General features: G+C 36.2%; 10 protein-coding genes across 18 annotated transcripts; 6 read left to right on the plus strand and 4 right to left on the minus strand.

Moving 5' to 3' along the window:
• The first annotated feature begins 89 nt into the window (after positions 1-89).
• LOC135800316 (uncharacterized) lies at positions 90-4990 on the plus strand. Of its 2 annotated transcripts, none has more exons than XM_065313512.1 (8): positions 90-669; positions 730-909; positions 987-1880; positions 1942-2126; positions 2242-2605; positions 2661-2768; positions 3146-4193; positions 4252-4990. In XM_065313512.1, exons 1-8 carry the CDS (start codon positions 667-669, stop codon positions 4602-4604), a joined length of 3135 nt encoding a protein of 1044 aa, XP_065169584.1. In that variant the 5' UTR covers positions 90-666; the 3' UTR covers positions 4605-4990. The 2 variants fall into 2 exon arrangements, with proteins under 2 accessions (XP_065169584.1, XP_065169585.1); XM_065313513.1 differs by having other exon boundaries at positions 1945-2126.
• A 26-nt stretch (positions 4991-5016) lies between these two features.
• LOC135800320 (PWWP domain-containing protein 2A-like) lies at positions 5017-8210 on the plus strand. The gene is made up of 5 exons (XM_065313519.1): positions 5017-5295; positions 5399-6306; positions 6367-6921; positions 6987-7177; positions 7229-8210. Exons 1-5 carry the CDS (start codon positions 5162-5164, stop codon positions 7460-7462), a joined length of 2022 nt encoding a protein of 673 aa, XP_065169591.1. The 5' UTR covers positions 5017-5161; the 3' UTR covers positions 7463-8210.
• An 81-nt stretch (positions 8211-8291) lies between these two features.
• LOC135800331 (uncharacterized) lies at positions 8292-8935 on the minus strand. The gene is made up of 2 exons (XM_065313537.1): positions 8774-8935; positions 8292-8707 (listed from the first exon to the last, which is right to left on the minus strand). Exons 1-2 carry the CDS (start codon positions 8816-8818, stop codon positions 8360-8362), a joined length of 393 nt encoding a protein of 130 aa, XP_065169609.1. The 5' UTR covers positions 8819-8935; the 3' UTR covers positions 8292-8359.
• A 285-nt stretch (positions 8936-9220) lies between these two features.
• On the plus strand, positions 9221-10533 carry EMC10 (ER membrane protein complex subunit 10). Its single transcript, XM_065313535.1, has 5 exons — positions 9221-9408; positions 9479-9733; positions 9803-9987; positions 10057-10153; positions 10339-10533. Exons 1-5 carry the CDS (start codon positions 9346-9348, stop codon positions 10423-10425), a joined length of 687 nt encoding a protein of 228 aa, XP_065169607.1. The 5' UTR covers positions 9221-9345; the 3' UTR covers positions 10426-10533.
• CRIF (growth arrest and DNA damage-inducible proteins-interacting protein CRIF) lies at positions 10472-11625 on the minus strand. The gene is made up of 3 exons (XM_065313534.1): positions 11364-11625; positions 10852-11277; positions 10472-10788 (listed from the first exon to the last, which is right to left on the minus strand). The coding sequence occupies exons 1-3, from the start codon at positions 11376-11378 to the stop codon at positions 10531-10533; spliced, it is 699 nt and encodes a 232-aa protein (XP_065169606.1). The 5' UTR covers positions 11379-11625; the 3' UTR covers positions 10472-10530.
• Positions 11626-11987: 362 nt separating this feature from the next.
• Positions 11988-14284, minus strand: LOC135800321 (transcriptional regulator Kaiso-like). 2 transcript variants are annotated; one of them, XM_065313520.1, is made up of 3 exons: positions 13850-14284; positions 13225-13792; positions 11988-12556 (listed from the first exon to the last, which is right to left on the minus strand). In XM_065313520.1, the coding sequence occupies exons 1-3, from the start codon at positions 14282-14284 to the stop codon at positions 12186-12188; spliced, it is 1374 nt and encodes a 457-aa protein (XP_065169592.1). In that variant the 3' UTR covers positions 11988-12185. The 2 variants fall into 2 exon arrangements, with proteins under 2 accessions (XP_065169592.1, XP_065169593.1); XM_065313521.1 differs by lacking the exon at positions 11988-12556 and adding an exon at positions 12688-12971.
• A 598-nt stretch (positions 14285-14882) lies between these two features.
• On the plus strand, positions 14883-15740 carry Mettl4 (Methyltransferase like 4). Its single transcript, XM_065313533.1, has one exon. The coding sequence runs from the start codon at positions 14883-14885 to the stop codon at positions 15738-15740; it is 858 nt and encodes a 285-aa protein (XP_065169605.1).
• A 339-nt stretch (positions 15741-16079) lies between these two features.
• Pisd (phosphatidylserine decarboxylase) lies at positions 16080-18989 on the minus strand. 2 transcript variants are annotated; one of them, XM_065313523.1, is made up of 6 exons: positions 18893-18989; positions 18611-18750; positions 17735-18065; positions 17566-17674; positions 16528-16870; positions 16080-16466 (listed from the first exon to the last, which is right to left on the minus strand). In XM_065313523.1, the coding sequence occupies exons 1-6, from the start codon at positions 18922-18924 to the stop codon at positions 16189-16191; spliced, it is 1233 nt and encodes a 410-aa protein (XP_065169595.1). In that variant the 5' UTR covers positions 18925-18989; the 3' UTR covers positions 16080-16188. The 2 variants fall into 2 exon arrangements, with proteins under 2 accessions (XP_065169595.1, XP_065169594.1); XM_065313522.1 differs by lacking the exons at positions 18611-18750; positions 18893-18989 and adding an exon at positions 18162-18583.
• ND-ASHI (NADH:ubiquinone oxidoreductase subunit ASHI) lies at positions 16573-19993 on the plus strand. The gene is made up of 4 exons (XM_065313536.1): positions 16573-16686; positions 19197-19356; positions 19418-19638; positions 19700-19993. The coding sequence occupies exons 1-4, from the start codon at positions 16669-16671 to the stop codon at positions 19913-19915; spliced, it is 615 nt and encodes a 204-aa protein (XP_065169608.1). The 5' UTR covers positions 16573-16668; the 3' UTR covers positions 19916-19993.
• Positions 19994-20341: 348 nt separating this feature from the next.
• eas (ethanolamine kinase 1) lies at positions 20342-23949 on the plus strand. Of its 6 annotated transcripts, none has more exons than XM_065313525.1 (7): positions 20358-20476; positions 20529-20599; positions 22219-22410; positions 22468-22598; positions 22662-22940; positions 22996-23463; positions 23526-23949. In XM_065313525.1, the coding sequence occupies exons 3-7, from the start codon at positions 22279-22281 to the stop codon at positions 23602-23604; spliced, it is 1089 nt and encodes a 362-aa protein (XP_065169597.1). In that variant the 5' UTR covers positions 20358-20476; positions 20529-20599; positions 22219-22278; the 3' UTR covers positions 23605-23949. The 6 variants fall into 6 exon arrangements, with proteins under 6 accessions (XP_065169596.1, XP_065169597.1, XP_065169598.1 ...); XM_065313526.1 differs by having other exon boundaries at positions 20372-20461; XM_065313524.1 differs by having other exon boundaries at positions 20342-20599.
• Positions 23950-23985: the final 36 nt, after the last annotated feature.

Genomic DNA, 23985 nt, shown 5'->3' on the forward strand with positions numbered 1-23985 from the left:
TAATCAATTTAATGAATTACGAGAGTAACCAAGTAGATTTCCGTTGGGTACTTAACTTCCCGAACCCCCCCCCAAGCAGATCCCGATAGGTTTGCGAATAATTTGGATACCCACTTGACTCAGTCGTGCTCAGCCATTTGCTTTGGATGCAAGGTTCAAAATTCCTCCTTCCTGAATCTAGATTTTAGATCGGTTTAGGTTAGTAAATGGCACAATGAATCACTTATCACTTATGCTTTTGGCAGAATTTATCAGCTGCAACCAACATTACACGTTTGTTACAACGACAATACCGTGGACAATACAATCACATTTTATGCAGGAACCAACATGCGACTATCGGCAACTTTCAATACATGTCCAACATGCATTGCCGTTGAATCTTAAAACCGCGCTTTTTTGCGTAAATAATAAGACAATTAATAATTACTCGAATATAGCTTAGTGTTGAATATAATAAACAAATATTTTAAACTTTAAACAACGAAACAACGCAGAATGTCTTTAAATCACCACAGAATGCATTAAGAATCAAATCGTGTTTTCAACTTATTCTCATGTTATAAAATCGAGGTTAAGTTATAAAAATCAAATTGGAATCTCACAGAAGTAGTCGAATTGCAACAAGTTTAGTATTCTAAGTTGTACCAAATCATAATCCATAAAATGGTAAGTTAAACAATTGAATTTACTACGTGAATCACTCAAAATTAATACTTGTCACGTCAGGCTTCTCTTCATGAAGTAAAACTTCTTATAAAAAGCATTCTGGGTTCAAGTAGAGACCAAATGACACAGGCTGATCTTTATAAACAATTCCGCGAGATGATAGGATATGATATTCCACACCACAAGTATGGTTATAGAACTGGTCAAGAGTTTTTATATTCTATTCCGGATACATGCATTGTAAGTTTTAAAAGTTTAGAAATAAAACAAAAGAATTTTTGCACATTTTAAAAATAAATATTAATAAACTCTTACAGTTATCTGGTTCAGGACCTTCAGCATATGTTACAGCAGTTTTATCCTCTGAATCAGAACACATCATCAAAATGATTGCAAATCAAAAAGACAACTCCAAGAAATCAACAAAGCGAAAACCAAAAAATTTCTCAGTCATAGTTCCTAGCACAAGTAAAACTACCACCACAGAAGCACCATTTCAACCTCCAGCTGTAAAACCACCTTGTCTTGGACAATTTAAACAACAGACTAATGTTTCTTCAAAAGTGCCATTATTACCATTACCTAATTTAATGCCACTGGCATGTCCAGCATCCCAACCACGATTAAACAACATTCCTTCTTTGTTATCATTAAATATCCCACCACCAGGCCAAGTTCCCTTCGAACCACGTGCGAAACGTGATCCATGTCCGCCACGTTTCCGGAAAAAACAACAAAACGAAGTAAATCAAGATAAAATCAATGGAAATCATAATGGACAAGCCATTGACAATCAACCGACTAAACTACAACCATCAACATCCACTACTACTTGGAATTCATACAACAATACTCTGAATCATGATATTAACTATAAAATACCGCACGTCATCCAGGAAAATCTTAAAGATTTAATAATTCAATTTCCTGATGGTTTGTGGCTGAGAAAGTTTCCAGAAGAGTATGAAAAGTGCTATAAGCAAAGATTTGATTATGTTAAATATGGTTACACATCACTTGTACAACTGTGTTGCTCATTGCCATACATCTTCAAGTATAAACCACTGCGTAAAGGCGATGGGAAATTATATTATGTCAATGGTGTTATTCCTGATGATAAGACGGATGAAATGATTGAGTTGTTCAATGAAGTACAACCGTTTGTAGAACACGCGATTCCGAATGTTGAAGCATTGCCACATGTATTAAAGGTGGGAAATTGTAAATTGTTTAAATTTTTGATTGATTAGTGATAATTTAATATTTTTTCAGAAGGATAATGATTATCCACCTTGTGTGATGCTTCCTGGCGAGACAATTCCACTTGAAGTGATGCCAAGCATCGATGAACAACTTTACACGCCAATATTCATCGGAGAAGTTTATGATTTGTCCAAGTTTTGGTTTAGTCTCGCTGATAATGAAGATAAATTAGAGGAACTTCTTGGAAACATTGAGTAAGTGAATTTTTAAACTAAATATCAACGAAAATTAAATGATTTAATACTTTAAATCTAAATTTTTTACGTTTTTACTCATTTTTACTTAAAATCTTCTTTTTGTTATAAATAGAAAGTTTTACAACGCACATTACAAACGTTACACAATATCCCGCACACAATTGACTAAAGAATTGTACGTGATTTTATACAAAGGCGGAATTGATTATTCCCGTGGTATTGTGGTAAATTTCGATGAATTTATGGTCACAATATTCCGCATTGATGATGGCGTCATAGAAAAAACAACACTGGCTAACATTTATTTCATGCATAAGAAGTTTACCAACTTACGAAGGCAAGGCTTGCGTGCACGTTTGGCGCGTGTAATGCCGCCGACAAAACAAGCGCAATGGAGTCGTGATGCTGCGTACAGATTTCTACAACTCATCAAGGAGAAAAAAATATACGGATCTATTGATTGCGTTGATGCATCAGTAAGTTTTTTTTATATTAAAAACAATAAATAAATGAATAAATATTATTTTATAGCAAACGGATAAAATCTACGAATTGGTGCTCTGTGATTCATCGGGTGTGAAAGATATCTTCATCCAGGACGTGCTCATTGTCGAAGGATTTGCGATTCCTATTGATCAGGTAAATTCTATAGACGATTGTCAAAGTGCATCTTCGTCAACGAGTTGTTCTGATTCTACTGTTAAACGTCGCGTTTCGCAACGGCAATTGATTGAACTAATGCGCAAAATGCAAATGGCGGATGCACCGAAACAAAGTAGGCAAAGTAATGATTCAGAACATGTTAGCGACGCATCCAAACCGAAAAATGGCTCACACGTAAAGAATTAATTATTAAACTTGCTTCAATCAAGAAATAATTGATTTAAATTTGCATAATGCTAATATTTTGATAAATCATTGATTTAACTTAATTTTTACTTATTGATATGTAAGTGGGAATAAAATACTTGCTGAAGCGTTCAAATGCTTAATTTTATTTGATTTATTTTTGGTAGGAACCCTTGGAATCCTCCGGCGACGATGAGTACGTGCCGATCGTGAACGATCTGTATTTGTATCCGTTATTCATCGAAATTGAAACGGCGACGGTGCCTACAGCAATGGAAATGCGCCGATTGATTGCGTTGCGAATGCCTCTTCACGAGATTTATCCGATTTATTTTAAACGTGTGAAAGAAACTGCGCCTGAGGAAGATAAAAATCCAGTGAATAAGTTTTTCCAACGCATGAAGATCTCTCAAGTTGAAAATAGAGCAGAAAATGCATGTGAGACGGATAGAAATTCTGAAAGTGACGAATCTCCTACTTGTAGTGATGAAATGACTGAGACATCAGAAATTTCCCAGCAGCAGGAGCCTGAATCTCAAGTTTCTTTAATAGATGACACAGAATCGGAAGTAAACCAAGATGGCGGTGAAGATATGCCGAGTACATCGCGGAGGGTACGTATACCACCCGGATTCAGACGGAGATTAGTTGTTCCACCGTTTAGTCAAACACAAACGAATGCCTCACCTGTTGCACCATCTTTCCAAAGACCAAATTATAATGGTCAGCAACAAAATTTCAATAATTCATCGCAATACTCGCTGAACGGGAACATGAGTCTTGGTGGTATGCAACCAAATGTACACGACTTTGGTTTTCACGAATTACCGAACGGTAATGATACGATTGCGCAAAATTTGCCGCTACTGCAAAGGCAACTTTATCTACAACAACAAATGATATACAATCAGAATCAGCAGGCATACTTTCGAAATCAACCCAATATTCCAACTCCGCTCATGTCGCCGATGACGAATTCCAACTACAAATCACGTCCGGTTAGTCCTGCAAGCAATTTCGCTTCAAACTTGTATGGTTTGAACATGGGACGTAAATCTCTAGCGGCGTTAACACCATTTTCGCCGGTGAATGGACTTGAATTCAATAGTAACGTGAATAATTTGCGTTCCAATCACGAAAGGAATTTCAACATGGCGGCGTCTGCTAATCCACCCACTGCGCAGGCTCAAACTAAGAAATACGTTGTTACCACTAGTAAGTAATTTATATATATTTTAACACTTAATATTTATCAATATGCGGTATTTTACAGCGGTATTGGATAAACAAATCCATATTATACGTGTTAGATCACGTCCTTGCGTGGCCATGTTGGAAATCCAGGAGGTTTTTACGGGTATGAGTGATGTTGTTCTTTTGCGTCGTTTACTTGATATGTCCGACGTGACTTGGAGGGAGCTTCGGCTTGACTCTATTAATGCAACATTCCTGCATGAGTTGGCAGTAAATCGTCTTATTACTGGAAGTACTATAATGTACACTTGTTTGGGATGTTTAGATGAGCTTATCTCTTGTTTAACTAACGAAGAATACGTTGTAACGAATTTCGACGCAATGATTGAGTGTTTCTCTGATAACAGTCCTGTTTGGAACGCTTATGATTAAATCATAGCCGAGGTTTTGTTAGGTTTTACCACTTTTTATATTTTTATAAGTACTTCTTTTATTTTTAAGAATATTGACTCTTTTTTCAATTAAGTTTATTGAATTACCATGGTTACTGATTAAGTGTAAGTGTTTCGTTTATTTTTGAGAGTATTTTCTTAGTTTTTACTGTTTTTTGGTTGCTGTGCAACATTTTGACTAGTGCTTTGAGCATTTAATTATGTTTAAAAGACTTTTATATGAAACTGTTAAAACTTGTAAGATAAAAATGACTATATTTTGTACGGATGTGACGAAACGCAACATTCTGTTGCTGTCAGTATTATTTTAAGTTTTATACGTTTATGAATGCGAATATGAATCAATATTTTTATGATATTTGTTTATTTAGTCTTGTTTTTCAATTATTAAAAACATTGTTACGCCGTACGTTAGGCAACTTAACATGCGCCAAGTCAATGGTTACAAATACTACGACGATTATTTAAGAAAAGTAATGGCCGAACGGTGCGCGGCCGCCTCCAAACAAAACCCACGGCGAAGAACATGAACGCACCATGTGCGACCTAACGTCACTGAAGGGCGCCCAGCTGAGTGTTCGAGTCGACGAAGCCCTGCCCGACATCATCGTCGTTTCCTACGTGCACGACGCGCACATTTTCCGCGGCGTTCTCCTCGACGCGACGAAAAGGTGAGGCTCACTTTCCTAAACTCAAAAACCACATCGAACAACAATCATCAAGCTCCTCCACATTACTCGATGTGTGCACGACTGCAAGGTGATTTCATTCCAGGCAATTGCCGTATGGCGTCACGCAACTGAATCCAGCTTTTAACGCCGGAAAGCCCGACGAAGATGTGCTCTACGCCGTCAAACAAAGATATGCCTACACCGACCCAAAGTACACGCACATATCGCCGACGACTGCGCCGCAGACGACGCGGACTCTCAAGAATAACAAAATCGGCAAGATGACGGTGCGGCTGAGACCCAGACAAGTCCTCTGCTCGAAATGCAAGGACATTTGTAATGAGAATTCAGAGAGTATAACGAGGAAAAGAAAGGCTGTTGATGCAGATGTACCAGTTGTAACTCCACCTGTGGCAACGCACCCACTGGTTACACCAGTGATATCAACATCGAGTCCGGCGAAACGCAGCGCGAATGCTCCTGTAACCCGCTCGTCATCATCTTCACACCTGCAGGTTTTGTCTCAGCCACAATTGCAAACACAATCACACTCGAAAAAGCAACAGGGTGCTCTTAGCGGTATTGTTAACAAATTAAACATTGTAAACAACAAAAAAGCGCTTAGTTTGTCCAATCAGAGTAATCAGAACGCTATTGCCGGGAATGACGTGCAAGATGGGGATGATAAACGCTTAAAACGTGTGATTTTAACTAGGAAAAAGTCTGTGTTGATTGGGGAGAGAGAAAAAGAAGTGGAGGCGAAATCAGCGGAGTTGGCGCAACCCGCCACTGCCAGAACGATTAAAATTTGTTACGGTCCACAGCGGGAGGGTACTGTTCTGAAAATTCCTGCTGCAATTGAAACATCTATTAACGTAGATAGTGAAGATGATGATGTTCCTGAAGAAAACGTAGTTGAAGAGGAAATCGCAAGCAAAGCAACGCGTAAAGCGTTGAAAAAGGCGAAAAAAGCCAAGAAAAAGATCACTTTCCAAACTATTGGATCACCAGGTACATTATTAAACATAATCATAAACTAATTTATATAATTTTTAATTATATTAATTACAGAACAATCAACAAGTCGTTACAATCCTTCTTCATCATCTTCATATTCGATTGGTTCATCATCGCCGCGTTATACAGTTGGTAGCGCATCTCCACGTCATGGTTTAGGTAATAATTCACCGAGATTCGTCGCGTCGTTGCCGCCTATTCCCCAAGCCGCTTTCGAACCACTGCCGAAGAAACGTAAGCATAAAATGAAACACAAAAAGAAGCACAAGGAGGACAGGCAGGATCGCGATCGGAAGCATAAAGAAGACGAAAAGAAGGACGAGGAGAAAGAGAAGTGCCTCACACAGAAACTTTCGATTAATTTGAAGCGGTTGAGTGGGACGTACACTACTTCCATTGTAGCGGACGCCACGAGTACTACAAGTAATATCAGTGAACCAGAAGAGAATGATCCACTTTTAATTCATGATGATGATCAGGGAGAGAATGACGATGTTCATATGGATGATAGGGATGAAGATTCATCGGAGGAAGTGCCTGATTTTCCTCCGGGGCCGCTCAGATTGAAGCTGACAGCGAAAAATTTACATTCAGCGCTTGGTGCCGAAGGTAATCTTATAAATTTTAAAGAAAAAATTATTTTTTAATTAATTTTTATATGTTTTTATCTTCAGGTGGACAATTGATAGTCGGCGATGTCGTCTGGGGTAAAATACAGGGTTTTCCTTGGTGGCCAGGAAAGATTTTGACGATTACAAATGGCGATAGTGGTCCCCGTCCACAAGCGCATGTTTCATGGTATGGTTCATCCACTTCCTCACTAATTCAATGTGAACATCTCAGTTCATACTTGGCTAACTTCAAAGTAAGTTTTTTAATTTCTAAAGAATTTTCTTTAATTTTTGTGTGAATTTAGGCTCGATACAATAAAAAGAAACGCGGTCCCTATAAAGAAGCGATAAAACAAGCGACAACCGAAGCTCGGGTGCTCGCTGAGTTGAAAAACTCCGAAGCTGCTCTGTCGCCATCTTCTACCACAGCTTCAACATCAGCAGCGGCTTCTGCGTCGACTTCGGCCTCTCCTTCACGGATGATTATGCTGGTACAACCAGCGTTGGCATCTCCACGCGAAATCAACGTTATTTCATAGAAAATCCTAACCTAAAAAAGTATAACTTGCGTTTTCGAAATTTAGTCGTCGAAAGCGTGCTTAACGAATTTATATTAAAACAAAAAACAGTGGTTATCAAAGAGAGATTTGACATTTATGAGATATGAGATTTATTAGTTCACTTAAACAAAGAAATTATCGAGTTTTAATATTAGAAACCTAACGGCAAGCGATGTGAGTGGTTTTATGAGTTAGTTTTGTGCATAATTATTTAATTCTTAACGATAAGGTTTAGTTTTGGGATGCTGTAGCAAAGCAAGATCACTATGCAAATGGAAAACAAATTATTGTGATATTTTAGTGTATAGTTTTGAATAGTTTAAGGCATTTAAGCTAAGCAACCGCAGAGAAAACAAACTAGTTAATATATGAATTGAAAACAAATGAGAAAAACTATAAACTAACTGAAACTGCGAACAGAGAGTAATTTAATTTGATTTTAAGCGAGTTTTAAGTGCGTTGAATATTGTTAACAAGTGGCTAGTGGCAAAAACAGTGGAAGAGTTGTTCTTCACGTGCAAATATTGCGATTATTATAAACATTGCTGTGTGTAAAGATGTACGAAGGTGTTTATTCAACTTACGATGTTAAGCAAGTGGTTAGATTTTCATTGACATCTTGAGTTGATGACATTTATTACACTTTTTGATGAAACTGATTTATATATGATATGAATATGATACTGTACTTGTAATATAATTATCATCGGCAATATTAACGAGATAACTAGCATTTTGTTCACAAATTACGAAAAAAAAATTTTCAATCTGAGGTTTTGAGGTCGGTTTGTATAAATTAGTCGTGTAATTCATGCGAGAATAATTGTTTATTATTATTTATCGTATGTGATAAGAACAATTGAAGAAGAAAGCAAATTAACCGCATAATTTTTCAGCTGCATCGATTTGGTCGATGATTTTCTTGATGCTGTCACATTCCGGAAGAATAGCCTGCATTTTCTTAAGTTCTTCATTAACTTTCTTTGATTCTTCGTACAAGCCCTTTGCAACATCAGCGGAACAAGGAGTGTCGCGACATTCAGCATCCCATTTGTTGTCAATGGCTGTGGCCAATGTCACCATTTCATTGTTGGTGGAAGTCAATTCAACGTCATCTTTCTTATCGCTGTTGTCGATGCAAGTTTGAATACCGCCTTCGTTGTCGCGATGTTCGGTCAACCATTGCATCTCTGCGTAGTAATCGCATTCTTCGGCAGCAACATACTGAAAATTGGATTTTTATGATTTTATTTTCTAAATAATTTGTTTCAGAATTATATAGTGTCTTACAGTGCAGGCAGCCAGGAAGGCAACTAAGAAGAACTTGTTGAACATGTTGATGTATTGTTACTTATTCTGCGACGAGAAAGTAAATTGAAAAGTGTGGATTTTCTTTCGGCTTTTATACCATCCGCTATCAATATTGAATGCGAAAAATGGTATGACTGCATTTGACAGAAAGATTCCTTCCATATTCATCTGTAATTATCTATGGGAAAATTGCAAATATTTCCGCAAATTTGACTGATAAAATATTTGAAAAGGGTAAATTATATACTTTCGTACATGTATATTGATAATACAAAATGTTTTAGATTTTTTGGTAGTAATTCTTTAATTTCGGCAGTGTTAAAGAATGTGAGTATAATATATAATTAAATGTTTAATTAACTAAGAATAAAAAATGAGATATTTCATAAATTTGATTAGGGTTGGCAACCAAGTATACATATTCCTGCTGACTTCATCTGACAGTCTTCAGCAGTGACTATAACCTCTAATTTTGATTAAAGTCACTTAATAAATTGACAAACGTTAATAATATTAAATTCTTACGATTTCTAAATTAAAAACCAAAGAAAATGCAGCGTAGTCAATGCTTTTACCTCCTAATAACAATATTACTACCTTTACTAGCCAGTGCTGTGAGTATTTCACTAAATAATCTTGGAATTCATCAATATTAATGTTATTTTTATTCCCTACATATTAAAGAACATTGAATATGATGGAATAGTACAAATTAAACTTGAGCATGGCTTGGATGGAACAGCCAACCCGAAATTTACCGAACGTGGAAACATCAGTATTCCGAGTTTAAGACTTGGAACTTCAATGGTGCATCAGAAAATTTCTGATGAAGACAGAGTTAAAATTCGTGCTTTGGGCTTAGCTAACAAGTATTATCAATTGAGAGCTACAGTAATCAATGGAAATGATGAACAAGTGTATATTTCACTTGTTAAAGCTGTAAGTCAATGAATTTTACATAATATTACTTGTTTTTTTAAATTAATTTGAATATTGATTATTTTTTAGTGTATGTTAATTGAAGCAGAACTCAATGATATAATCACTGTTACTTTGGATTATACTGGAAAAGTGATTACTGTTACACAGTCAATTGCATCTACTTCTACCTGCCAGGGAAGTTCAAATGCTTTAAGCAAATTGAAAGAGTTTATGACTGATGTTTATGTGCGACATACGCATAGCGGACCAGCGTTAGTATAATTTTTTTGACATTTCATCATATTTATGTTCAATTAAATTAATATTCTTGCTTTTTATAGACCGGATACCGCGTCTTATATCCAAAAAATCGAGCGTGAACGTGAGGCACGTGAAAAGGGAGACGTCAAGGATAATAAATCATTCCTGGCGAAATATGTAAGTTGAAATGCATACTTTATTAATTATTAAGGGTAAACCTCATACAATGATTGCGCATTGTTTTTGCGCATGCTGTCAAAAAAATGCAATGAACCCTGGGTAATTCAGAAGTACCAACCGCAAAGAAAATTCGCTTCATTTCCGCCATTTGTAAATGTTAACCGAATTTTTTGTCTGTTCAGTGGATGTACATCGTGCCAGTGGTGCTCGTCATGGCGTTATCTTCAGCCGTTAACCCGGAGGCGGGGGCTGGTGGTGGTCAAAGATAAATAAGTAAGATATTATATTATACTAGTCGATTTTTCACCGTACGTCTATAGTTAACTGACTATATTTAAATATTGCGCTAAGTAATAAGTAATACACGGTACAAATTATTTCACGGCGTCTTCTTCTGTTTCGTTAGCGTTAGCGTCGGCCTGTTTGGATTTTTTGGCCTTTTCGGCTTCTTTGCCCTTTACGGTAAGCTTAGCCATCATCAATTGTTCTTTTTCCTTCTTGCGCGCTTCTTTCATCGCCTTCTTTTGCTCTTTTTCTTTCTTCTCTAACATTTCCTTGAATTTATCATCGCGTGGATCGACGGTGTAACCGAAATGGCGGCGGACTTCTTCGATCAGTCTGTCTTTACGGTCCTATTAAAAATATTTATTAAGAAATTGTTCAAAATTGATTGTTGGTTTATATAAATGTGTTACCTTGGCCTCTTTGGCTTCTGCTTCTTTCTTAGCAAACTTTTTGAACAAATCTTCCTTCCACATTTCATTCTTTTGCATCTTCTGTGCAATATCAGCCTGTTTCTGGGCAATTCGGTCTTCTAGCGCCTTCCGCTTAGTCTTGGCAATCTCCATGAGTTCAAGAACCTCTTTTGGATAGGCAATTGCCTCATATTCCTTCCTTTGAGCAATTTCATCCTTGTTCCAGCATAGTGATGGATCAAAATTGCTCTCAGTGCCATATTTGCCGTAGATTTTGCGCTGGTATTTGAGTGTCGCGTGCGACCAATGTTTGGGTTCCTCAAACGGCTGTCGATTGTTTACTATATTTTGATGCTGGGGCTGCAAACCTGATTTATTCTGACTTTTTAATGGCAGCTTCTTTGAGTTCTGCCTCTTCATCAAGAGCTAAGAGAAAATCATTTCATTAGAGAGAAATTTAAGTAATACTCATAGAAATTTATTTAATACAGTTTGAAGTGATCAGTTCTTACCTTGTGTGTCATCATTTACTGATTCCTGTTCGAGTTTTTCAATGTTTAACTTTTGTGCGTTGGATTGACACCGGAGTTGCGATAAACGTGGAATTTGCGCTTGCACTAAGCGACGCAGAAATGTGGTGGGCAACATTTCAGAGATAGCTTATCGTCCTCTTGCTGTCGCAGTAGTTATCTGTGTTAATTTTCGTTAATCAGCGAAGAACTTTGAGTTTATTTTGTCGATTTTTGGGAGTTATGTCTTGCTGGATCGATACTTGCCGGAATGGGCGATACTAGCGCCACTGTTTTACGTTTGAATAACATGTAGCGGGTGGCTTGGAAACTAACAAGTTGGAAAAACTTTTGAGAGGTTACATGAGTAGTTGAATTTTGTTGAATTAACGAAAACTAAATACAAAATAACGCATTTATCAACTAAAATTTATCATAGGAATATATTGTGATTATAATTAATTCTTTTGATATAATTACTTCGATAATTCGAAGATTAGGCTATATTTTTTGTTCGTTTGATGTTAATGTGCCTCCTAAAGCATTGTGGCAACACTAGCGCCACACTACTCAATTAAATTACACGTGGCGTTCATTTCACGAACTAATGAAACAAATAAAACAAAATTTTAAGGGGGTATATTACTGATATTTTATATCACGCAAGTATAATTAATAAAAAATTCAAAAAACAGATTAATTTAACGACAATGAGTTAACATACGTAACAATAAATTAAATAAATACAAATGGTATTAAGTATTAAGGCTATTAAGCATCCGGGTATGTTTGATTCGTTTATAAAAGACACTTTGTGTGAAACTGTTACGACTGCGACGATTGCGTCGAAGGCAGCGATAAATCCGTCGGCTCCAGCGAAAAATCGTGCCGATCATGGCTATGACTAGGACTGCTGTTACTACTACTGCCACAATTACTACTCCCACTGCCCAGCGTAGTACCCGCCGTTTGTAACCGCTTAATAATATCATGCAACTGTCGATGATTGTGCCCGCTAAAAGAAAGAACATTCTGCACAGTTATCCCAGTGGTCAAACATCCGCCGCATTGCAAATTGCGCTGCTTCACGCACAACCATAACGTGCGCGTTGGCTCCACTTTGTGCTTGGTGTAAATATGGCCGTCGTGAATCAGCACCGGCAGGCCCCGCCTACTCTTGAGCAGCATCACTCGACCTGCAACCAATCACAATGTGGGAACAACGTTGTCATTTACTTATACTAAATATAACATAATTTTATTCTTTAAACGTAAATAAAGCTTGAATTCCAATGTCACGCATCATGTAAGACATGCGCACGGAGGTTTATTGCTGCGTTGCTTTTATTAAAGCTTCGCGAAATTGATGTGTGGGTACAACGAAGTCGACTTTCGGGTTGATTCGTTCGGGTCGTACGGGATGTGTGTGTTCTCCCGGCCACTTGACAACACGCCCGGCCACCGTCCAGCAAACAGCCGTGCATTTGGTGAGTCTTGCTGCCTTGCAGTACCAGAAGCATTTATTTTTGTAGATGCTCTTCTTTGCGAAAGCGTGTCCGTCAACGAGCAGGCGTGGTAAGCCGCGTTTGCCAATTATACACTGCAATGTACCTATATGCCCGCACGGGCAAACAAAAACCATACAAGCGGTTACACATTTTAAATACCTTTCAATATGGCGGACACGGGAGCTCTAGGTTCTACACATTGAGTATTAGATTCCCTTCTACTGATTTAATCCACATAGGTATTTAAAATTGTACTTGTATAATTTTTTCGGACATCACATTTGTTTAATATAACCCCACATACCAAAAGCAGGCAACCAAACGTACACATATAAGTTATAATGGATAATTTATACCTGGTGTTGCTGCATCCCCTGTTTCAGTCTTAAGTGCTCCCTCCGTTTCGCTTTCGTCACCTAGAGATGTCGCCACGATTGAGCTCATATCCAAAATCATATCGTTTTGAGTAGCGTCCACGTCAAAAGGTTCTTCTTTCAATGGAACCAGCAAATTGTGTTCATCACCGCGTGGATTTTGAACATTTGTTGATGATGATGGTAATGGTGTGGTGTGCGCATGTGTAAGTAGCTTCTTTTGCTTCATCTCCTGCTTCTGCATCATTTGATGTGCGATTAATCGCTGTTGAGCCTGCAGCGCTTCCAAACGCAGCGCCAGTAATTTAGCATCTTTGGATTTTTTGTTGTTTTGCGGTTCGATGAAGTCGGACGAATCATAGTCTTCACCATACTCTAGTTTAGGTCTTTTATTTGGTAATGATGAGGTTGATGGCGGAGTTACAGTTGGTGGAGCTTTTAATGTGTCAACTTCAACAGGTTTGACTATTTTTGGACGGATTGGTCTAGATCGAGACATACGGTCATCGATTTGTGTTGAGGCAGGAAATAATCCATTTGTACTTGTTTCCTAAAAAACATATAGGTTAGATGTTATATAGGAACATAACCTAATTTGTTAGCTTACTTTTTTATCTTTATGATATACTGCCTCTGGTTTCTTTTCATTTTCTTCTGGTATACCACCATCAGTGAGTCCCTTTACTTTAAGAGCTTCAGCTAGTTTCATGAAAGCTGCCAAATCATTCTGGCACACCTTTACTTCACCCTGGTACATAAACACCAGCAGACATTTGAGAATACGATGTTGTACATCTTGTAATACAACAATTGGATGCTTGCATGGATTGACTTGAAACAACTCCTTGAAGTAGGGACTGCAAATGGACAGCACCATCTTGTGTGCTTTGAAATATTTGCCATCCACAGCCAGTGTCACATCCACTAGGTCTTGTTCTCGCAGCAGAGATTGGAAACCAATGCTCAGGTTGGAGTGGAAATGGTTCCAGCTGAGCGAATACTGCTGCGAATCCATTGCGTCGTCCGAAGACATGTGCGACATGTGCGCTTTTTATTCACGACTAAAAATTACTCAAGAATTAGAAATATTAAATTTAAACCGAACGAAAAGAAAGGTTAAAGATATGAATGATGAATTAGTGTGGTTAGTGCGCAAGTGATCTGAGTGCACAGTGCACTCAAATGAAAATAATAAACAAAAATAAATGAATTACGTTTGAACGGGTTCGGTGGCCATAGATTTCATCGGCGCGACGAAGACAGCTAGAGAGTGCTTGGGATGAGACTGTAAGCTAATTATTTTCATCACACGACTTATCGGGAACAGTAGCTCTTCTAGTCCAAATATATAAAAAAACCAAATAGTACGAGTCATAGGTGGTTTTTTAATGGTTGAAAGTAAGATCGGTTCAAGTCGGGAGTAAACGGAAAAGAACAAAGCTTAAAAAATAAAAAATTATTCATTTTTTATCTTAGAAATACAACTACATAATGTTAAATATTAAAAATATGCAGTTTATTATAATTTAAATAGATATTTTACTGATGTTTTAGTTACTGTTTCAAACATAACCTAAAGAATTCGTGCGGTATAAGTTCCAATCGGTTTGCATCAATTTTCATCTCTTAAAAAGTAAAAAATGAGTGTTTTATTAAAAGAAGACAATATTATTATTATTTCCCATGAAGATTACATTCGTAAAATGTATAATAATGTAAACGGTGAATCGTTATGCTTTAATCAAGACTTGTTTGCAATCTGTGAACCGTTCAAAACTTATAGCACCAACACAAAGTCCACAAAGAAAAGAAAACAAAACGACACTAATGTTCAAAGTTTTCCTGCGAAAACATTCGAGAAATATCGGGAGAAGATTGTGAAATGTTTAGTAGAGCATACACAACGTGTTGACAAACAAATAAAACAAGATATGTGTGATTCTAATGTTTTTCTGGCTAATAACACAACAGAATGTAGTAAAAAACGTAAATTTTGTGATTCGGACGATAAAGCGTATAAAGTTCCAAATTTAATAGCTTTAAATGCAGTTTCTCGTCTTCAAGATAAATCCTCAGTTATTTTGGGTAATTTTAACGGTTCCAACACATTTTCACATGCTATTACAAAAAACATCAATGCCGTGGATTTCTTATTCCCTGCAAATTGTACATTTATCTGTAACGACGCACGCAAACTCTCCGATTATTTAAAACCAGAAGAAAAGTTTGATGTGATTGTTATGGATCCACCTTGGACCAACAAAGCAATTCGTCGCAAAAACAAGAAACAATTCACAAACGGATATTCTTTCATGTCTAATGGTGACATCGAGCAACTTTCTGTGGACTCATGGTTGAAACAAGATGGCGTCGTGTTCGTTTGGTGCACTAACTCACCAGAACACCGCAAAGCTGTTGATAGATTCTTTCTAAAATGGAACTTAATCAATGTTACACTTTGGTACTGGTTGAAAGTAACAAAACCGGCGAACCAATAATACCATTCACTTCAGAAGATCTAAATATGAAACAACCATATGAAGTGATCATGATTGGTGCACGTGGTGACATGGCACAAAAATGGCGGCCGGATATGAATGACAAAATGCTTGTCAGTGTTCCATCTGCGATGCATTCACATAAACCACCTTTAAATGAAATTATAAGCAATGTTTTTAATTCTCTACATGATACTAACGATATTAATATTAATATTAAGTGTTTGGAAGTGTTTGCAAGATATTTACTACCCGGATGGACTAGTATTGGCAATGAAGTGCTAAAATTACAAAACAAGTGTTTTTACCACACTGTAAGTTAATAGTTAATAGAGTTAATAACATTTTAATTATTTAATGTATTTTGTCGTTCTTTAACTAAACAAGTCTTATCATATCACAAGAATTGGTACAAGCGTCATACGGTGTTTAAATAATTAATGTTTTATTACGTTTCGGTGTGTAAACTGCTCTGGACACCCTTCGAGTTGCCCAGTGCTTGTCCTAACCTCACTTTCTGTCCCGCGGACACAGAAAACTTAAAACTCTTCGGTGCTTCGAATAGTAACACAATCGTCGAGCCCATACGGAATTCCCCAATCATATCGCCCTTTTTCACGTCCACTTTATCGCCGAGGAACTTTTGATTTACATCTTTGACTTTTTTGCTGTTTGTCGTCAATGCACGATCGAAGTAAACACGCATTGATCCCACATTAGTTGCGCCTTAAAATCAGTTAAAATTTTATTAAATATTTAACTAAAACCGATTTATTAATTTACTTACCAACAGGAGTATAAGAAAAGAAGCCGTGTTTCCATTCACCCACATACACAGCGCGCTCATTGAGACAAAACAATCCGGGTATCCACCGCGCTATGCTAGGATTCACCGAAAGTAATTGTCCAGGGAAATGTCGTCGATAAAATGGCCGCCAGTCTGCAGGTGAGTGAAAACGATGATAATCCCCAGGCGCGAGATAAATCACACACTGATACAAACAGTGATCGTTGTTTTTATTGATCAGTAGTGATTTCTCATAGTCATATTTGATTTTCTCGTTTTGTGTGGGCGGATTCCAGATGTTTTCGCCGAGAAACTGCTCGATCGGGTAGGTTATTCCTTTGACCTAGAAATTAGGCATAAACACGTTGTAATCGCAATTTAAAAACGTTAAAACGTACATTTTTGGGTCAGTAAACTTTCCGTTTGATAACCACACAATCAATCAACACTTCCACTTCAATTCTACACTATAGTAAATATTAGTTTTGACCTTTTGATTTGGTTTGGTCAAGTAGCAATTAAAATGAAAAATCATACGAGATTTTTGACATTTGGAGTAATTTTGACCTTGAAATTAAGAAATTGTGAAATTCGCGGTTATTATCTGTAAAAATTCAGTAAACAACTCCAAGAAATTGAAATAATCGAAATTTACGCAATGCGGATACTTTTTTCTGTTAATTTGTTTAAAACTTTTGTTTGGAAATAATTTTTCAAGTGATAAAACCGCAAAAAAACGCGATAAAAGATTACCAGTTCACAAGATCAAGTTGAAAGGAACTAATGCGCGGGTCTATAAAAACCACCTTGTCTGGCAACTAGCACTAACTAGTTAATTGCGCTGATTGCGCCGTTCGCGAACAGCTGCGCGCTTTGTTGTCGCCCGTGGTGTTATCAGGCAAGATTCCACGGCTTTTATTCGTTTGTTTACGCCTTTCAAACGTCCCAACCAATCATAATATATTATTTAAGCTATTAATCGCTTAATTATCATATCAACAACGAAATTAACACGTGTTTTGCGTTGTAAGCTCATACCTGCTCAACTTTTCCGCAGTTTACCGCTGTCACATGCAGTACTCGTCCGTCACAAGGCGAAACAAGTTCACTTTGCTTGTCGATTGTTCTAACGCCATCTTTTAAAGTCCTAAAAACAATAAATTTCAGATATCTATCTTGTTTATGGTGGAAATTTTATTTTTCTTACCTAACAAAAAATTCCGAAAGTGATTGATAAGATTTCAAGTCCTCATTGGCGGCCTCCGTCAAATTCACGCCGAATAAATTAATATACATGCCGTAAATGTATGGCCGCATGAATTCCGGTTGATTGAGATCAGCTAACATCCCCCAGCATCTGCTGAATGCTTTGAGTGGTAGTATCGTATACGCGTCGACTTCCAGTTGACTTGCGACGCGTTCCCCGGAGTATTTCCGGTATGCGCGCCATTGCATCACCGCCACCAGGCATAATCCGATCGGTAGGAAGCGCGTGACAATCCCGCGCCATTCCTGTTGTTTGCCGCTTTCGCCGTCACCTGTGGACATTAATATTAGCATAAGGAATATTCGCCAGAATGATTTCCATCTCAATACAAAAATAATTTGGTACCCTTTGTTGTAAATTTTCAGACCTTCAACTTCTACGCACAGATAGTACTCCAAGTACGCGGCGCACGCGCTGTAGTAGTCCGCGTAATACAACACCTCGGTGTAGTTATACATTACGCGCAATCTTTGGGTTAATGTGAAGTATTTTGTGAGCGTGCGTATGTGTGGTTTTTTTTTAATAATGTTGCTGTTTGTTTGGATTTGAATCGCTGCGGGCTCTCGTCGTGATAATGGTCGATGACAGAGTGGCATCATTATACGTATCACACAATGAATAGAAGCGGCGAGGCGGTGTGGTGGGTGGCCACGGCGTGAACGAATTTGTAAATAAATACAGAGGTCACGTTCTTTCGTTGGCGATAACGCGTTGTAATAGCATTGTAAACATTTGAATCACACCGGGTTTGAATCATGTTCTTGTGATCAGTTGTAATGGTGGTTGCCTAGGGAGTAATAGTTATTTACTTCTTACTTTTTTGTCTTGAAAATCGTCTCTTGGTGATTTGTCCGATTCCTTCAGGGTTGTTTTTTGGTACAGATGAAATATTAGAGTAGGTTTTATAGTTGTAATTGTTGAGGTATCTGGAATGTCGCAAGGGACGCCAGTTCAGCCTAAAAACGCGTTGTAATATCAATTATAGGTTATTATTTTGTTTGTAAGTTTTAAAGTATTACAAAATTAAAATTGAAGTTGTTAATATTACTTAGAGGCTACAAAAATTGAAAAGGATTAATCGTTGAAGGATTTACGTACTTTTTGATAGATCTATATGTTATAAGAAGCATTTTTACAGCGATTTGTTTTGTTGTGATCAATGAAACTTTTACACTACAAACATCAGCTGAATTTGACGTTCTATGGTAGGCAACTTATAATACACGAGTGGATTTTTTAGATGCCCACTTTAAAAATGAACAAACAAATATTTTGCAACTGAATAATATTTTAATTTAAACAATTAACACAGAATTTATTAATTTTTACTGGTTTTACTTTATTAAATTAGCTTTTTATACAATTCCTAACATTTTGCGTGTTTTGGGTTACTCCTGTTCAGTCTGACATCGTCCAAGTTATAACCTCTAAAACACTGCAGGATATTTCAATATCCAACTATTTATTCTTAATTTTCGCCAAAATGTCACTCGCAACAGTGAGAAACTTTGCGAAACTGTGCAGTGGCAAGAATCCTATCCTTTTCACTGCCGTACGCAACCGTAAGTACACTCATTTATCCCGAAATCAACTTTAATTCATGATTACATAATTTTTTGTCAGACTGGAACAAGGACTATGTGCCAGGTGCATTTCCCATGAACCAGGAACAGCGCGATGCCGCCGCAAAGAAATACGGCATCCATCCGGATGAATACAAACCATTTCCCAATGATGGTGCTGGTTTTGGTGACTATCCAGACATCCCATTAGTATCTGGTGATGCAAAAGATCCTTTCTATCCATGGGATAACCCAGAACTTAAAAGGAATTTTAATGAAACTGTATGAACGTTATTTTGATATACTCTGAAAGTATTTGTTATATTGTTATCTTTGATTTTAGCTGTCTAATGAGTTTGATTTGATTGGTGAAGATCGATTTGATATCAGTTATAAATACAGGATCCCACTTGCAACACAGATTGCACAATTTGTTCTTGTTATGGCTGGCTGCTTTGGGGTTTACTTGTATTTGGAGAACATGAAACAGTTTCCAGGTTTAATTCCTAAGCAATATCCACATAAAGGTGAGAAACACTTCAGTTTCGAGAGTGAATAGGAAATTTAAATGAATACAAATGTTAATAAAGAAGAATTATGATAAATAAAGATTACAAATACAGGTAGATTTATGAAATATGCTTAAACATTTAATTTTTTGGTGTTTTTACGGTGAATTTTGTACATTATTCAAGAAAAAATCATTTAATTCATTTTGTTTGACAGTATTATCTGTCTAAAAATGCGGATTTGTGTAATAGATCTCGTACAAAAGTTGTTTTCAACTTTGCCATATATAAAAGTTTGTTTACCAATATCTAACAATAGATTAATGACTATTTGAAATGTAACCCAGTATATTGTGCACTTTTATGCGAAAATGTAAAGGCGTTGTTGCTACCATACGCGCGTTCAAAACTCTATCGGTGATTTCGTAACGAGTTCGATAATTTGTGACTTGCGCCCTTCGCGCGCGCGTTGGTCGATCGCGCGACGTGCGCTCACATTACGCGTGTTGCGGCCGGTCAGACAAGACGATCCCCATTGAGACTTCTGACGCGTTCCGCGAATATCAATCACGTTATATTCACAACTAATCACATTAGTACTCTAGTGTCTAGTAAACTACGATTAGCGTTGATTTAATTACAATTAATTACATTATTTTTCAGCATAAAGTTAGCAGTTAAATATTTTGTGTGGATATTACATTACAAGGTGGATTTCACGAGATAAATTCAAGGTAACACACAAAAAACACAAATAATTAATGTATGAATACAAAAAACTTGCGAATTTGTATGTATGTGTGTGTACTTTTTGCTGTAAAGTGTAGAAGTAAACCAGAACGCGTTGCGCGATTAGAACCCCCACTGAGCACCGCGAAGAATAAAAAACAACGCGAGATATAGGTACGTAAATAAAAACAGCGAAACGTGTTCGAAGCGGGGTCGACCAACAACTCATGCTGGAGGAGTGTCGTGTGTTATTCATAAATCAGCATCCGTTGAGTGCGTTGAGGTCGCGTCAAGTGTTTTAATTTTAAGATAAAAGCAAAATTTTGGTTTCTATTACTCATAATAACATAATAGTACAATAAAATACAACAAAACATAAAAAAATACTCCTACTAAACAAAAGTGACTAATAAAACATTCAAAATAAATAATATTTACTGTAAATCTATGAATAAATAAATAATCAAGTGCGTAATACGTGCTTATATAGAAATTTCAAGGATTAAACTAATTGAAACAGGTAACAAAGGCAAAATAAAGCGTTTTTGGCATAAATATCAAGTTTAAATCGATGGAAAATTTCAAAAGTTTATTAATTTATTAATGTGTTCAATAAACACATAATATTAATGCAGTAACTGCAGCTGTTGATGTTTTGAATCATCTGATTGTTGTACTGAGGCATTTACACATGATTTCGAACTGTAATGATAATAAATCTTTTGTTATTGTACTCGTGACGCTTTTTCGTTGCGTACAATAAAAGCAAGCAGCATTTGTTTACTGATTGTTGATTGTTTCAATTATAACGGTTGCATAACACATTTTGGTACACAAAAAAGCACAATAATTACATTTTAATAACACTAAATCTTTATTTTTTGCTTCTAATTGGAGGCTTCTACGTAGATATGAATGTTTAGGAGATTATTATTTTCATTTATGTTTTTTATTGAGTTAACATGTTTTGAAACTAATTTTTTATTTGCGCATGTTTCACCAAATCGGTATTTTCAACTATGTGAATTACTGATTGAATTATTATTATTATATTATTATTATTAATATTATAGGAACTAATTTAATCAATCTGTTCCACGTTCCACTTGAATTACAAGTGTCTGATTGCTAAACATCTCACATCACACACATTTTCCGCCGAAATGCCAACATAAATTACGTTGTGTCAGTAAAGCTGTTGGAAGCATTGATAATTTGATAATAAATGTGAGAGAGGTCGTCGTTGCCTCTGCGTTATCGCTATTCTCATTCTGTTTGTCAAACTAACAGAAAATCAAGATTCCAGTTACAGTACTCAATATAAGTAGTATTGTCAAAAGTATTTAATATTTAACTAAAAATTCCACAAAGTTAGTGAATATTTTAAATAATTCAAGTTTACCATTGATAATATATAAAAATACAAAGTGATAACACCTTATCAACAGGCCTGACTGTACTTCTGTGCAAATAAATAGCAAGTTTGTCTGAAAAAAAGTAAATAAACTATAAATTCCTCACAATTTTATTTATTTAATCGTATGACACGTCGTAAATTGCGTGTACGTGATTAATCTAATGTTTATATACGTCTAATGTTAACATATATTGTATTCTTTTATAGAACAGAACAATAATCGTAGAAGAACAGTGCCTATCAACTAATAACTACTAGAAATCCAAAATGGACGTCAATGGAATTGTTAAGTTGGATTTTTTCATCAATGCTGATTCTGACGAGAATATTTTTCAAGGTGCTCAAGAAGTTTTGAGTGTAATTCGACCACAATGGCAGACAATCGATATAATGTACAAAGTAAGTCATTATTTCACTCCTCATTTACTTAATATCACTAAATAACACTTATTTTAGATGTTATCGGATGGTATTACTAATAAACTCGTCCGATGTAAAGTTAAAGATGGCGCTGATCACGAGGCAGTGTTAATCAGAATTTATGGTAATAATACAGATATGTTGATTGATAGAATGGCGGAAAAAAGGTAATTTAATATTTTTATTTGGATGTTTGGTTGCCTATAGTGTATGTCTTGATTTTTTATTAGGAATATTAAAATGTTGAACCAATTTGACATGGCACCAACGTTATACGCTACTTTTAAAAACGGCCTCGCTTATGAATTTGTTCCTGGATGCACGTTGATGTCGAAAACAGTGAGCCAACCGGAAGTATACCCTCTAGTGGCTCGGCAGTTGGCCAAACTGCATAAACTTAAAGTCAACGGGAAAGATTCTGCAAGTTTAGAACCTGTTTTATGGACCAGATTTGACAAATTTATGAAATTAATGCCTGATCAGTTTACTAATGAACATATCAACAAAAAGTACGTATTTATTACTTCATTTAGAAGTTTTTTTAATATATTTTTGTTTTAATAGATTTTTAAACATGAAGCTATCGAAATCACAAATTCTTGACGAAATCGACACTTTAAAATCGCATCTGGTTCATCTTAACAGCCCAACTGTTTTCTGTCACAATGATTTACTCCTGGGTAATGTGATTTTTACCAAAATGGCGAATAACAACGATGATAAAGTGACTTTTATCGATTTTGAGTATGCTGACTTTAATTATCAAGCTTTTGATATTGGTAACCATTTCGCTGAGTTTGCGGGTGTTGATAATGTCGATTATGATTTTTATCCCAGCAAAGAGTTGCAATATTCATGGTTGCGAGTGTACGCTGAAGAATTCAATTCTCCAGATGGGGCTGAGGTAAGCGACGCCATGTTGGACACGCTCTACGTGCAAGCCAATCAATTTGCGCTGGCAAGTCATCTAACGTGGGGAATATGGGCGTTAATTCAAGCTGAACACTCAGATATTGACTTTGATTTTATTGGGTTAGTAATTAATATGATATCATAATTAATTATTTAATGTAATTTATTAATGAATGTTTCAGATATTCATCAATTCGTTTAACTGAATATTTTCGTCGAAAAGATGCGTTTTTATCGTTGGAGTTACCGAACGAAAGTTGAGTATTTTTATTGCGCATTTTAATCCTTCATAAGTAATGATTTTGTACTACTTGTAACTTAAATATGTGATATTTAGTAACAGGAGAATTGTATCAGTCTAAAAGTACTGGTACGAGTGACAATTGTTAATACTAAATGGCCAAAAACAATTTAACTACAAATTGTGATAATATCAAAAGTGGAGCTCATGAAATTACTGATTTTTATAGTTTTAAACAAATTATTCGTTTGGTTTTAGTGGTGACGCGGCAAATTTAACAAGATTTAAAGTTTGTTATTGTTTTATCACTTCTAATGTTTGTTGTTACAACTTTAATAAATAATTTACTAGATTATGTAAAATAAGTAGGCAACCAAATATACACCAATGAAAATGAAAAT

This window comes from Atheta coriaria, unplaced genomic scaffold (assembly GCF_025399875.1).
Source record: "Atheta coriaria isolate IRGN ID8LTWV9N9 unplaced genomic scaffold, Caltech_Dcor_3.1 hic_scaffold_10_pilon, whole genome shotgun sequence".
Lineage (NCBI taxonomy): Eukaryota > Metazoa > Arthropoda > Insecta > Coleoptera > Staphylinidae > Dalotia > Dalotia coriaria.